The following is a 14,987-nucleotide window of genomic DNA, read 5'->3' on the forward strand; positions in this document are numbered from 1 at the left end:
GTCATCAGCTGCTGGGCTAATTTCATATACCTACTAGGCTCAGTGTTTGCTCTCAGAGGTGAAGTTTTCCATCAGCCTCTTCCTCCTTAAAAAGAGGTCTGAGGGACCGCCTAGTGGCCCCACCTTTGGCTTTACAGCCATTGGCCTACTGGCCTCCCATGACATATTGCTGGGCCCTCCGGAGTTCAGCTCTCCTTTCCCACTACTTTAAAATTGCTCTTATTTCACAGTGAAGCAGCTTGTTGACAGTTGTTTTACAGACTTGAGTCACCTTGACCAGCCTGGCCGTGTGACCACAATGGTCACATGCCTTGATCTTGCCTGGCCCATACATAATGTAGATTCCTTGTTTCTCCTTGATAGAAGAGTGCCCCCACCTTTTTAATGCTGCCTCTGGATTTAAGTGAAAAGCAATAGCTGCCTAGTTGAGTACTGCTAGCAAAATTTATCCTTTTCTCCCTTCTCCTTCCCCTCTGCTACCCTTTGAAATTTTTTTTAAAAATTCCTGCCAGTCTCTTAAATGTGACTGTGCTGACTGACATTTGTAGAGAACAACCTTTAACACTTTCCTATGTGCTATGTGGAAGGAATACCAGTATTTAGAATTTTGGAACCCTAACCATGCAACATTCCTAATTTTCCTATTAGGATTCTGTCTGCATGGAAGTGAGAATTGAAAACTAATTACATAAATTGCTAAGCTTTGAGAGATTTTTTTTTCACCATTTCTGGCTCTAGGACATCGATTCCACAAAGAGTAGCTTGTGACTAGCAAAGGAATTAGGTAGAAATCCAAGTAATAACATGGCCATCCCCACTCTAATGTAAAAGAGATTTCAGGAGTTTTTGAACCATGAGCCATTGCTAGATGCTCATTGCAAAGTAAGCTAAATGTCTCATGCCACCAATTATTTTAAGAGATATGAAGTGAATAAAAATGTAAAGATAATATCCAACATCAGAAAAATGTTTTCTTCTCATTAAGATTTGAAAGTTGTTGTCTGTGTTCACATAGTTCACCTGACAACAATCTTGTTCTTCACCCTTTCTGATTTCTCCCCTTATCTGGCTCCCAGACCTCACTCACTGGCTTGTATCATGTGAGCATTTCTCTGGACCTTTAAATTGTTTCACTAACAGTATGGACCATGGCTGGCTGTCCTCAAAGCTTCCTGTCTCTATGGAATCACCACCTCTGGGTGTGGATACTGGGATCTAGAATGTCCCCTCGTCACAGTGTGGCTGCTGCTGACTCAGTCTGCAGTGCTAGAAACCGAGGACCGCCTTGAAGATGGTCCTGCTGGAAACTGCCTAGGGTGTGTTCCGTGGGTGTATCTCTCTTGAATTAGAGAAATGTGTGAGCCATAATGCCTACGACTGTGTTTTCCACAGAGCCAAGTACATTGTTGTTGATTAATAAATAATGGATTGTTTATCTTGGAATTGTTTTTATTGGCAGCTGCCGTGAAAATTCACAGGCTGTCTGTAAATGAAGAAATCCTCATTGTTTATTCAGCTCCTGCTTTTCTACTTAATGTGCTGGTATCTTGGGAAAATTTCTTGAATATCAAATCACAAGTAAAATTTAAAAAGTTTTTTCCCCACAGATTTTCAAATAGGCCATTTAACTACGGCCTGTTCTCAGTTACCTCTGATGATTCCATGTGCGCATGTGTCTGTGGCTGGAGGGGAAAGGGCAAAGGGAATGGGGCCCAGGAGTCTGCCAGCTGGTTGTATCCATCACAAATAGCTTAAATAAACTCAAGTACATTTCTAGCTGTGTATCTAGCACAAGTTAGCTGCCTAGAATTCAAACAAATGTGCAAAGGGAGAGGCAGTAGGCATCACGGGGGAGTGGGTTGGGAAGGGATGAGGAAGCAGGTAACATTTGATGGTTGACAGAGCATCACTGGGGTGGCAGGAAGAAGCAGAGCAAATTACATTTTGGCAGGGAAACCATTTGAAGATTTGTGTTGTGATCACTGTAGGTGTTCTGGGAACTGTAAGTTGTTCAGTAATGCTGATCATAAAGCACTGCAGGAACAGCCCTAGGAAAATGGGAATATGGGGCCCAGATAATGAAAATCCTCAGCCGTGTCCCTCAAACTGTAATAAATACCTGCAGGGGAGGTATCCCTGGACAAAGACAGCACAAACCCAATGATAGGCTTGTTGTATCATCCTTGTTTTGTGTCCTATGCTCGATCGTCTCAGTATCTAGCATTCAGGAGGAGCCTAACAAATAATTGCTCTAACTTGATGTAAAAATAGTAGCTACTGTTAAGTGTGCAGGGTAAGAGGGCTCTACTTTTATAAATCACCATTTCATTAGTAACACTTTCGTAGTAGGATGGTATAATGCTAGGGACTTAAACTTTGAGGAGACCAGCATATGAAGGGAGAGTTTTGAAAATGGATTTATGACTTGGGTGACAGGAAGGCTAGAAAAACACAGGGGGGGACATTTCTGCCCTGCATACCATTTCATCCCCAGTGCTAGCAGACCATGCTGGCTGTCAGTTGTTTAACAATGGTGGATAAATATACATTGCATGAGACATTGCTATTTTAATATATAATATTTTAACATCATTTTTCATGTAGCTTCTTGGCACCACTGCTATCTACTTCACCAGAGGCAAAGGTTAAAATTATGATTGGCCAAACATCTTCCAAAGTGGGGAGCAAAATCTTGAATAAAACATTTTTAGAGAGCTTCAGTTTCAGCTATAGAAGATTGGATTTTTTTTGGAGAATACATACAAACAACGAAAACTTTTTTTTCAATTGAGTGTATTAAATTTATTATGAAGTAATAAGCACATGGGACTTGTTTTTGACAACTTTTCTTTAAGTTTAGAAACATAATTTTTATATAAAACAAAATTCAATTGTAAGAGAGTATATATAGATAGGTGTGTGTGTGTGTGTGTGTGTTGGGCGTTGGCTATACATAAGTGTTGAAGTTGGAAATCCCTTGTTTTATTTTATTTTACTTTTTTTAGGTGCTGGTGAATCTGGGAAAAGTACAATTGTGAAGCAAATGAAGTAAGTGATTTGAAATACTAAATTTGTGTTTATGTTTAAGTAGACTTAACTTAAGGAAGTGTTTCTTTTTATTCTTTTGTCTCATTAGAATTATACACGAAGCTGGTTATTCAGAAGAGGAATGTAAACAGTACAAAGCCGTGGTCTACAGTAACACCATCCAGTCGATCATTGCTATCATTAGGGCAATGGGGAGGTTGAAGATAGATTTTGATGACTCAGCTCGGGCGGTAAGTTACTAAATTCATTGGAGCAGCCCTGAGGAGTAAAAAGAATATCTTACATATGATACCATACTACGTCACCGATTTATCAGCTATCCCAGGCCAGTCAAAAGGATCATAGTGAGTAAAGTGAGTCAGAAGCTTTAGAAATGAGGGAAATAAAAATACACAGAATTGTGTCATCTCTTTATAGCTAGAATACTTCCCTTAGCCTACAGATGATTGGGACAACTCAGTCATCATTGCAGAATTTTTGATGTAACACGTGATATCAGGTACCCCTGTATCTCCAAAATAATTTTTATTAGTTACTACTGAGTTTAATAAACTGTGTACACTGGCACTCTTCAGAATTTGTTTTTATAATTTGGAATGCTGAAAAGATTTAATTATTTGTATTTGTGCCCAGACTAAAAAGCATCTAATCTCATACAATGAAAACGGTTGAAAAGGCTGCCTATCTTTGGAATAAGAAAACATTGGCTCTTAGAAAACACGTGTCAGAATTTCACAGCTACACAGATAAGGACCTTACAAGACAAGCTTGTTCCACCCCTTGATTTTATCTGTAAAGAAACTGGCACCCATGAGATTTCATGACGGAAAGATTGCCGTCAGGTTGGTGGGGAGCAAGGCCCTGTGCGGGTGCTTTCTCGTTTGGCCCATTGACTTGTTTCGACTTGATTGGAAGCAGCCCTGGTCGAGTCTGTTGGACTTGCATTTTCTTCTTTTCGACCAGGCCCTATTTGCTTGCTTAATCTGTTTATTTAAAGTTTTAGTTTTTGGATTTTTTTTTTTTTCATTGATTCCTTTTTTTAATGACCAATGTAAAACTTGACCTTCCCCCAAATCTTTATCTGAATCTCTAGCTTATTGTTTAATTTTTTAATAAAATAGGTGTATATTATTGTTATTGTTATTACCACTGTTACTTTTTTATAGTTCCTTTGCTTTTTATGTAATCAATACGTGTGACTGTGCTGCCGCCTTATTACCATGAAGATTTTTTGTGTAGAGACTGTAACTCTTTGTCTTTTTTGTGTTTGCTAGATTTTTAAATTTCTTTTTGACATAGAGGCTCAATTCATGCTTAAGAGGAAAAAAGCAAATGATAGCAATATTAGAAAATATACATTGGAGAAATCTGCAAAATAAACCTGTTTTATTTTTTAAGTTACTCTAAAATTTCTATGAAGTTACTGGGCCATGTTAATTTATTAAGCTTTTCCTTTCAAATGAAGGTGAAATAGATTAATGTAATGAAGTAAAGATTTTAAGTGGATTTCAAGATCATCTCTGCTAATAATTCACACCATTCTTCTAAATTGCCTTTTCTGAAATGGATTTGATCATATCCAGACTTTTTTTTCTTACCTACTGTCCACCAATCTATAACTCATGCATTTATCATTTATTCTTTCAACAATTGCTTTTTGACCTCATAGTCTTAAACAGACAAGAACCACCCTTACATAAAAGAAAGACTTGATGCAAATTAGACTTTACAACAACCCCAAATACTATAATTTAAACGTTTTACCAAATTCACATATATAGTATTCTGCATTCAGATCTTATATGTGATCATTAAAAAGGTTTTGTAGCCTACTAGGAGGTAGCGGAGGGTCAACGTAAGCAGTTTTTTATGAAGTCTTTTTACTTTCTTATTTTTCTTTCAAGGAACGTTGCCATTTTCTGCCTTTTTTTCCCAGACTGGTTTTCTGTGCTTTGAAATCCACATGTGGACTTGTTTTGCTCCTTTGTCTCACTGGTGCTAGTTTGATCCACACTCTAGCTGTAGGTCGTGACTGTTTCTTCCAGCCTTCAGGCTGTTACTCGTGTTTGCTTTAGCATTGTTATTAATTCCTTTGCACAGATGTCTTCTTGCCCTCTCATTGGTTTTGATTGCTCTACTCCATGTCTTGTGTTGCCTTACCTCTAAATAAACTTTAAACTATTACGAGGCTCTTGGAATTGTGCTAAGGAATATAAGGATGAATGAAATGTGGCTGGGCCTGAGGAAGGGACAGTGGAGCCTGGTGTTGAAATGTCTAAGAGTTTTCCGGACAAAAATAAGGAAAAGACATTCTATGAACCAGAATATATATTTCTATTTCTAGTATCAATTCATGGAAATACTGTCCCTGAGTCGAAGGACAAGCAGATATTTAATTTTGATAAGTATCACGGATTTGCTTTCAGAAGGAAAAAATGTGAATCATCTTTTCTAGCAACTGTGCATCAGTGTTTACCAGAGTCTCATCAACTTAAATATTATCAGCATTTTAATTTTTAACATCTCACAATTGAAAAATACAGTCTTCCCTTTTTATATTCCCTGATTTTTAGTGAAGGTAGAGAATCTTCTTGTCTTTTTCTGTTTCTTCTGTGAACTCCTTTTAGTATCTTTACTCAATTCTGCTAAATTACTTATCCTTTTCACATTAATTCTCTCAAAATATTAGAGATATTAACCCTTGTTTATATTTTGCAGATACTTTTTTTGCTCAATATATTTCTCTTCTCTTTTGAAAACTTGTTACAGAACTCTTATATTCAATTCTGACTTACATGTTTGTGTCCTGTTAGATATTTTTCAACTTAAAACTATTTTTAAAACTACTCTTTATTTTCCTAGAATGTTTATAGTTTTATTTTTTAGATTTCTCTCTTCACCTACCTAGAAGTGGTATTTCTGTGTGTTGGTAGGTAGGATATCAGCATATTTTACAAGCTGATCATCTCTTGCCTTACTCCATACCTCAGTGACTTGAAAATGCTACCTTTAGTATTAAGTTGGATATTTTTTTTGGACTCTTGTTTTTTTCCCATTGATATAGTCTAGGCACTTATTAAATGACTTAAGTTTGTAAGTTTGTTTCAGCATCATAATAAGATAGACACATCTACCTTGGAGGATGTGAAGAATAATGACATAATGAACATCAAGCATTTAGCACATGCCTTGGTCATAGTAGGTGCTCAGTAAATGTTTGGTGTTGCTGTTGTTACTTATTATACTATCATTATATTAACATTATATATGTTATATACTATTATTACATGTAATATTTTGTGACATATAATTACACATGTCATATATATTATATATACTGCTATTATTATTGTCAGAATCACTGTTGCCTCATAGGGATTATTTGGTTTTTGGTAGGGTAAGAGCACCCATCCCATTATCATTCTTTTACCAAAATAGCAAAGCTATTATGCATTTCTCTCACGGATGAACATTAGAATCAACTTAATTCTCTGCATCCCTGTTGAAACAAAACAAAGGAGAAAGGCCTGTTGATATCTTGATTGGAATTATAACTTAGTATATAGGTTAATTTGGTGAGAACTGACTGAAAGATGTAAAATGTTAAGAGATGGGGACTAATTTGCTGTGGTTTGCTTCATATTTGGCAGTTACAGATTTGCAAAGCAGATTATACATTAGTTATTCAAAATGAGAGGAAACAAAATTGTTTTCAAGTCTGGCACAAGGCAAATTTTGTGCCGAACATCCTTTCAAAACTCTCCGAATGAGTGTAGTCAGTCTGTGGATGATAACATGTTGATAAATTAGATTGTTTCTAATGATGTGAGGTTAGGAAACAATTGTGTAGTGGCCTATTAGCATGTCTCAGGCACCACATCTCTTCAAATAGCACTGCTCAAAGCATGTTAGTAGCCCAGTCTGGCCATGAGCATGTCATGCACAAAGTGGGTGCAAAAATTCAGGATAAGCATTTAGACAGATTTATACAACAATTGGAAGAATAATTTATGTATTAACTCTGATAATTTAAGAAAATGGACTTACATTTTCTGTCACTTATATTGTTTTTCTAATAGGATTTGTTAGGATCTGAGATGGGAAAATGAAAATAAATAAAACACAAGACTTGTCCTTCATCACAGATAGTTTGAGAAGCACTTACATGGAGTAGCTTAGGCTGTAAGGAGCAGACGACCTTGCCTTGAATTGTCTTAAACAGCTCCCTTTTTCCCCCAGGCCTTGGCATGCTTCTGCATAATGGCCACTTTTCTGTTTCTCCAATTTCACAATTTATTTCATTAGTTACTTGCTGTCTGTTTGCGAGATTGCTTTTGAGAAAGGTTGTTTCAGCTGACCTTCCTTGCAGCAGTTCACTGGATAGAGTGCCTCTTCTTAGTACTCTGGGCAGCCAAAATTTAGAAGTCTTACATTTTTAAAACATTGGCTAATTTATTAGCAAATATTACCTCAATTTAATTTGCATTTTCAGTTTTTAGTGCAATTGTGCAGTTTTCTGTATGTTTGACTCTGTTTTATTTCTCTGTGTTAGTGTATTTTATCCCTTACTCACATGATTCTTGGAGTCTTGGTGTTTTGATAATCTATTTGCTTGTTTGTATGTACATATGTATTCACCCTTTGTCCACTAATATAAATGTTCTCTCACACTTTGCCTATGGACTTTAATCTTATGGTTTTCTGTTTTTAAATCTTCCCCTATTATTTCTTTCATTATTTTTAAATTTAGAAGATCTTCCCTCAACAAGAGATTTACCAAATATTCACGCTATTTTAAAAGTTCTTTAGGGGAGTAAACTTTACCGTTGTTTCTTGCATTTGTTCTTTAATGAGTAATTCCCTGCTAATGTTTCTTATCAGCTTTATCATATAATGAGTTCAGATTTGGGATTTTTTTTTCCTATTGATCTGCATTAATACCATTGTTCCACATATTGTAGGCTTTTAATATCTGATCATTTTAGCCCTCCTTCCCCTGTTTCCTTCAAAATGTTCCTAGTTATTGCTCTGTGTTATTTTTCAAGGTGATTGTTTGAATTCATTTTGTACTCTGGCTTATGTTTGAGAACTAAGATGACATAGTTCTTGTTTGATTCTGAGACATATCAATTTTCGTATGTGGCAAAGTGAGATTAACCTTTCTTTGAAATACATTATGTGCCTCCAGCACAGTGTTTTTCTATGTCCCCCAATTCATGCATTGATTATCACATATCTCTATACCTCTTTTGACAACAGGTTCTGTTGTCTACACAAAGAACACTGAACTTGAAAATTAAAAAAATACATACATCTGTAAGATCCATAAATGTATGCATAACAGTTATATTTGTGTAACACATTTGTCATAGTTTCCCTTCTTGGCATAATGAAGCTCATGCTCACTGCAATTTAGTCAAATTTTTTTGCTGTCTGCAATTTAGTTAAAATTAACTTAGAATATTTTATTTTTAGGCTCCCCCCTTCTAAGCGGTGCTATATAGAAAAAAGAAAAACAACTTCCTGTTTCTTTGTCTTGGCTATTTTTACACTGATAATGTGTGTTTTTAGAGAAAACAGTATTATACATTTATGTAATTTTTAAAGGAATTCTTTAATATCTGGGATTATAGCAACATAAGCCATGGAGTGGTGACTCCACTAAAAGTTCTCTCAGGATTTCCTTAAGGGTACACTAACTCATAAAAGCAGAAGAGCTGCCTCAAATTTATAGGAGTGATTATATACTGTAGAAATGTGATAGGTTGTATATATATATGAGTAGTTCTCATATGTGTGGTTGAGTATTGTAGACTAATATTGTTAATGAAATGTGAGCTAAACCATTGAAGCAAAATACTTCCATATATAATATCAATTGTGACATCAATGTGTTATCCTTGTGGCCATAAATTCAGAGCTGTCACTGATTTTTTTTTTTAAGACTACTTAGTTTCTACTGTAGAAGAGCTTCCTGATGTTTTCTATTTAAACTCTCAATCTCATTCATAAATCTGCTATATCACAATAATCATGTGGCCTTTGCTTAAAAACTTCAGTCTCCCCCTCTTCCTTTGTTTGGATGGCTCGGATTGTTAAAAGTGTTCTTATGGGATTGAAATTTGCTCTTTGCCCTAAGAATTCTCCTTTTTCTGCTTATACCTAAACACGAGGTCTACTCTTTCTTACTTGGAACAATCCTTATTTAATATATGTCAGAAGACAGCCATCATGGCCCTCAATCTCTTCCCCATCCTGGGATACTCTTCCAAGTTCATATAATGTGTATGACAACTTCAAAATGCTATCACTAAACTAAATACAGTATGCTAAGTGTTCCCTGACCAACAGTGGGAAGAAGGCCCTGTTCTGTGTCTCTTGGCACAATAGTATTTATCTCCTTTCCCAGATCCCACACAGTTACATGACTTGGAACTTAGATTCTATAAATCATCTTATTTTCATTTAGTTCTTAGTGGTTGAAAACATAACTTGGCTACATACTGACAAAAGGAACTTTCTTTGATACTCACAAATAATTGCCTGGCAGATAACATTTCTTCCTTTTTTAATACCACAAAAGTACCTGGAAACTGTTTCACTGACCCTAGCCCTTGTGACTAACTCCAGCCTTTTCTGTAGTTTTCACTGTCCTTTATCTACCCTCTGTCATCACTTATGTTTATCTTTCTAAATGTTCTCAAGTAATATTGTCTTTGGTGAATTTTGTAAAGATCTCATTCCATGGCAAGATAGGATCATCGTCATTACTCTGCAGTTTTAAAATTTATTCTGGCTTAGGCAATGGCTACTTACTAAATGTTGACAAATGTGTGTGATTAGGTGACTGATTAGCTGTGAAACTTTAAATAAGTTGCTTAACTTCTCTGTGCCTTGGGTTCTTTTTATACAAAACAAAAAACTAGGTAGAATAATTTCTCAAGTACCATCCGGCTTAAATTTATTACCATAAAGCTCACATACAGACATCAGAATGTCCTGCTAATGACATGGAAGTGTGAATATTCTAATTAGTTTTTCAAGGTTAAAAGACTTGTTTTACATTTTGTGAAGGGACATTTTTGACTACCAGAGAGAGTACAGTTTATAAATAACAGCTTCCAAAGTTTCTCATGTCTTTCCTTCAGGTTTCTTCCTAGAGAATTTAAATAGAATGTGATCTTACGAACCATACTAGAGGGCACTGGTCTTTTTTATCAAGAAATTTTATTGAAATTGAATAAATATATCATAATGAAAACACATTTAAATAGCTCACTTAAGTGAAACATGCTCTTCTAAAATGGAGATAATTTTTGATGTTTAATTAATACAAATGACCAAATTTAGAAATGTCTTATATATTAGTAATTATTTGGAAAAGTGAGTAATTGTTTCCTGGAATTAGGTAAATTGTGCTAAGGATGATTTGAAGCCATGTTATGTTGGGGTTTATTAAGGATATTGTATACATGTTGCGTGCATGCATTTCTCTTGTGATTTACTACAAAGGGAAGCATATGCTTGAATAATATGTTCCTATGCTGAGAGACTTAATTATTTTCCATGATGGGTTCCATTGGAAAGAAAATGTTTCACAAACTGGCAGCAGAATGACTTTCTGTTGTCAGCTAGTACCCTCTGCTAGCCTGTGTCACCAGACGCTTCTCCTCTTGTTATAATGTGTGCCGTCACTTTATAAACATCTACTACAACACTTTGGAAAAATGCCCTTGAGAAAAACTGGGGATTATTCACCCACTTAACGTAAAGCTACAAGTCTCAGGCTAAAGAGAATCTCTATGAAGATAGCCACTTCACCTCTGCCCTGTCTGTGGATTAATATGTTATTCTCTGAAGGTCTAGAGTTATGTTATCTAGTCCTGGAGCTACTACCAACATGTAGCTACTGAGTATTTGAAATGTGTCTGAGTATTTGAGATGTGCTTGGCTGTATAAACAACAGATTTCAAAGACTAAATGATTTTATATTGATTACATATTTTGAAATAATTATATAGGTTAAAGAAAATGTTATTTTTTTTTCTCATTGTGGCTGTTAGAAATAGTGTGGTTGATTACCTGTCGATCAGAAATCATTTGTAGCATCAAAACTTAAGGGAAATTTAGTTAACTTTATATGCAGTATTCCTTCATTTAAAATGTTTTGCATGCTGTTTTCTGTGCTCAGCAGGACTACTTCTACTCCAGCGCTGTGCTTATTTTGCTTCCAATGCCTGCCACACCTATCTCACCTTCAGGCCCATTATTTTAGTGTATATACACATTAAGATCCCCTGAAAATCTTAGATTCTCTGTTATTGACTTCTCCCTTTTCTGACCTTATTTTGCTTCTATTAAGCATATCAGAAAGCTAACATTTAATTATATCCCATCTTAAATAATCTCTACTGGTGTTAAGGTGTTTCTTAGAAGAGAAACACTTTTGAAAGTGTGGGGCAAGGCATACATTCTTCAGTTTTCTCAAAAGTGGTCATCTTTAGTGCACAGCACACTGGCAGTGGATCATTGGCTAATTATCCCCTCCTGAGCTGTAAGTTAGTCATTCTTCCAGCTTCCCAGGGCCTTGATAGCTGTTACTGATACCACAAAACAGACTCATGATTTAAGATTCTGCTATTTTGGCTAAGCCAGTCTTTTAAAGAGGTGCTTTAGCAAAATAAAAGTTATGACACCAATAAAAAACATAAAGAAAATTCACTATTATACCTTTTGTAATCTCGAATGTCCCCATTTGTACTTTCTATCTGTAATGTCTCCCTTTTTCCTTTTTAAAACAATGGCCTTTAACTGTTCAGGATGATGCCCGCCAGCTCTTCGTGCTTGCTGGAGCTGCTGAGGAAGGTTTTATGACCGCAGAGCTTGCCGGAGTCATAACGAGATTGTGGAAGGATGCTGGCGTGCAAGCCTGTTTCAGCAGATCACGAGAGTACCAGCTGAATGATTCTGCAGCCTAGTAAGTCCTCATAACCTCAGAACTAACCCATCATGAATGATCACTTGCAAGTCAGATATACGTCCAAGTCAAGTTTATTGCAGAACTGGCTGATACGTTCTTGTACAACTCGGGATATTCAGGGGACAGTATTTGAAAATGTTCCCTGCCATTTGTGTGTTTTTAGATAGCAGTGCTCTTCTTTCCTTTGGGTTCAAAAGTATCTCAGACGTACACTTATGTGACTCTAACTGAAACATGATATAGGACTGTTTCTAATATATTTCCAGGAAAATGATTGTAACTTCCCAGAGTTCACTGTGAATTAGGGTGTATCTCTAGTCAGCCTGGGACTGTCAGAGGGGTGGATAACTGATTTGGTTGGTTCTTTTCATTATATTAATGGTGCCTGAGAAGAATTGTTTGTCCAGTGTCAGTGACCTTGAGTGACTTGTACCCTACCAGTGATCCCAAGATATTTTCTCCCTGAGAAAAATTACTCTTGAAAATTGTCAATTGCATATGCCTCTTGCATTAAATGTTGTTTACAGATAGATATCTGAGTATGGGTTTTGGGAAGAAAAATCTGCCCTGACTTTTTAGGCAGTGACCCAGAAAATTGGTAAAGCAAATTGTGATTAAAACTTAGGTAGGGAGCTTTCTGCTTGGTGAATTATATAGAACTAAAATATTAAGTATTTATTTCCATAATTTGGCACATGGGCTCACAATTGTCAGATAAGATTTAAGTAGCATGAATTGTTCTTAAAACATGTGCTATGTACTCATTTTACTTTCCAAGATTGTTCCATTTTCTTGACATTTATTTTGAAGTAATTAGATTTATATTTACACTGAGACTATTTGATTATTTTCTCTATTTTCCTTTACAGTGTAAATTTAGTAAGATCTTTTTTGTCTGTCATTCTGTCTCCATGGCCTGACCCATACTTGTCACTCAGTATGCCCATGTTTAATAATGAATGAATAAGCCAAACTTTAGAGACCCTAGAAGAGAAATGAGAAAAACAAAATGAGAGTAAGAGCACATCTCTTAGGCCATAATACTTGCCTCGGCATCACCAGCACTTGCAAAAAGATCTAAAAGCAAATCACTTTTATGGTGGGAAGATTGCTCTGAGCTAAGCCCTGCAAGGGGAGCTGTTCAGTAATGAAGGGATGCTTCCCAGGGATGAGTGATTGAAGTCTGGGGGATTTCCTGGACCTCCCCAGTTTATTGACAAGACCTCCTCCCCCACCGTGTCCTGTGCACAATGCTTGGACATGCATTGAGAAAAATGTCACTTTGGCTCCCCATTATTTCATTATTAGTAATTCTGACCTTAAAGTGGCAATAATGGAGCTGTTTTTCAAGAATGAAGGAAGTCATAGAAATCTTTTTCAAGTGCATCTTGATTTCTGAGTTCTTGAGAGAGGATGCTGCCAAGTTGTCCATTAAGGCTATCTGACCTGCAGTTTATACTCTAAATTTGTGACCATTTGAAACAATTGGAGTTTTTCATGATGTTATTTTTCTTTTCTGTCTTGTCGAAAAATAAATTGTGCATTATTTTTAGAGACTATTAGACCTATAATGATTTTAAGCAAAGAAACTTTATCTATGAGTAATGAGAGCACATTTTAAATAAGAGTAGCTCAGTATTTCAAAACGACAAGTAGTAAAATTTTGCCATGGCCTGTTTTGTTTGTTTAATCAGTTTTCTTACAATAATGTATAATGTTATATATATGGAATTAAAAACACAGATAAAGTTCTGGGTAATAATAAGATTTTTTAAATTCAGTAAAATTTGGCACACAGGCTCACAATTGTTCAAGCTATCTCCATTTCTAGTATCAACACCACGTGGACTTAACTAAGACATTTTTTATTATTACTTCAGTATTTGAAGAGCTTTACAATTCTCAGCCCCACAAATCAAATATTTACTATGCTCCTTTTGTTTGTAAGACTGCATTTTAAATAACTAAGCAACAGTTTCAGAGGATAACTAATTAAAATTGCAAGAGTTGGTGCCTCTCTGTAATAAACCCAGGTGGGTCTTTGAAATGATCTTTGGCCCTTCAGTTCTGTTAGAAAGTACTGCAGTCAATCTCCCCACATCAGCTAACCTTAGGACTGATTCCAGACTTCTCATATCTGGTTATGCATAGCCCAGTGGCCTTACTTTCTGAGAAACCAGGTGTGAGACTATTTCCCCCTCCATAGTTTTACAGCTTCTCCTGATGTGGATGACATTTCCCTTTTATTTCACCCCATCATTCAGATTTCTACTTACATTCCTCACTATCTATGAATCCTTCTATAACCCCTCAGGCTCACATTAATCTCTCCATACCTGGGCTTTCCACTACATTATTTACTATATATTTTGCTGTATAATGTAACACAAAATAATTGTATGCTATGACTACACTACACTGGTCAGTGAGAAGTAAAATCCGAATACTGATTGAGTGAGCCGGTAGCTGCAGAGTGAAGAGTGAAGGAGTATGTGTGGTATTTCCCTGTGTGTAACATAAGACTGGCTGACAGGGAGCAATATAGAATTCAGCCTTTGGCCAGAGTTCTCACTATGTTCTCAGAAGTGAAAACTTTCTAAATCCTCATCAAGAAAGTATAAGAAAGAATTTTAAGAAATAAACTCATGGTTGCAGTTAGTTCAAGTGTTTTTAAAGAAGTTACTACTTGATTTTCTTTCCCACCAAGGAGAATTACCAATTACTGCCCTTAAGACACAAAGTACACAGGGTAGCATTTAAAAAATGTTAAAATAGTTGTGTGGCTGGAGAAGTATAAACATTTTTAGTTCGGTGGGAGTTGTCTAAGAAGTAAACTTAAATTGGTTGTATTATATCATTTTACAGAAATGTAAACACATCCAGCCCTTGCAGTTTGTAACATTGAATGCATCAAAATGTTTTACTCTTTGATTTAGATGATTTTTATTGGCTATATTAA

General features: G+C 35.9%; 1 protein-coding gene across 2 annotated transcripts in view; it reads left to right on the forward strand.

The window, feature by feature from the left end:
- GNAI1 (G protein subunit alpha i1) overlaps positions 1 to 14,987 on the forward strand; it is a 79,204-nt gene that overhangs the window by 49,949 nt on the left and 14,268 nt on the right. For both annotated transcript variants that reach the window (XM_036897979.2, XM_036897980.2), the window contains exons 2-4: positions 3,006 to 3,048; positions 3,137 to 3,278; positions 11,868 to 12,025. In XM_036897979.2, coding sequence (XP_036753874.1) covers positions 3,006 to 3,048; positions 3,137 to 3,278; positions 11,868 to 12,025 — 343 coding nt within the window. The remainder of the gene's footprint in view (positions 1 to 3,005; positions 3,049 to 3,136; positions 3,279 to 11,867; positions 12,026 to 14,987) is intronic.

This window comes from Manis pentadactyla, chromosome 7 (genome assembly GCF_030020395.1).
Source record: "Manis pentadactyla isolate mManPen7 chromosome 7, mManPen7.hap1, whole genome shotgun sequence".
Lineage (NCBI taxonomy): Eukaryota > Metazoa > Chordata > Mammalia > Pholidota > Manidae > Manis > Manis pentadactyla.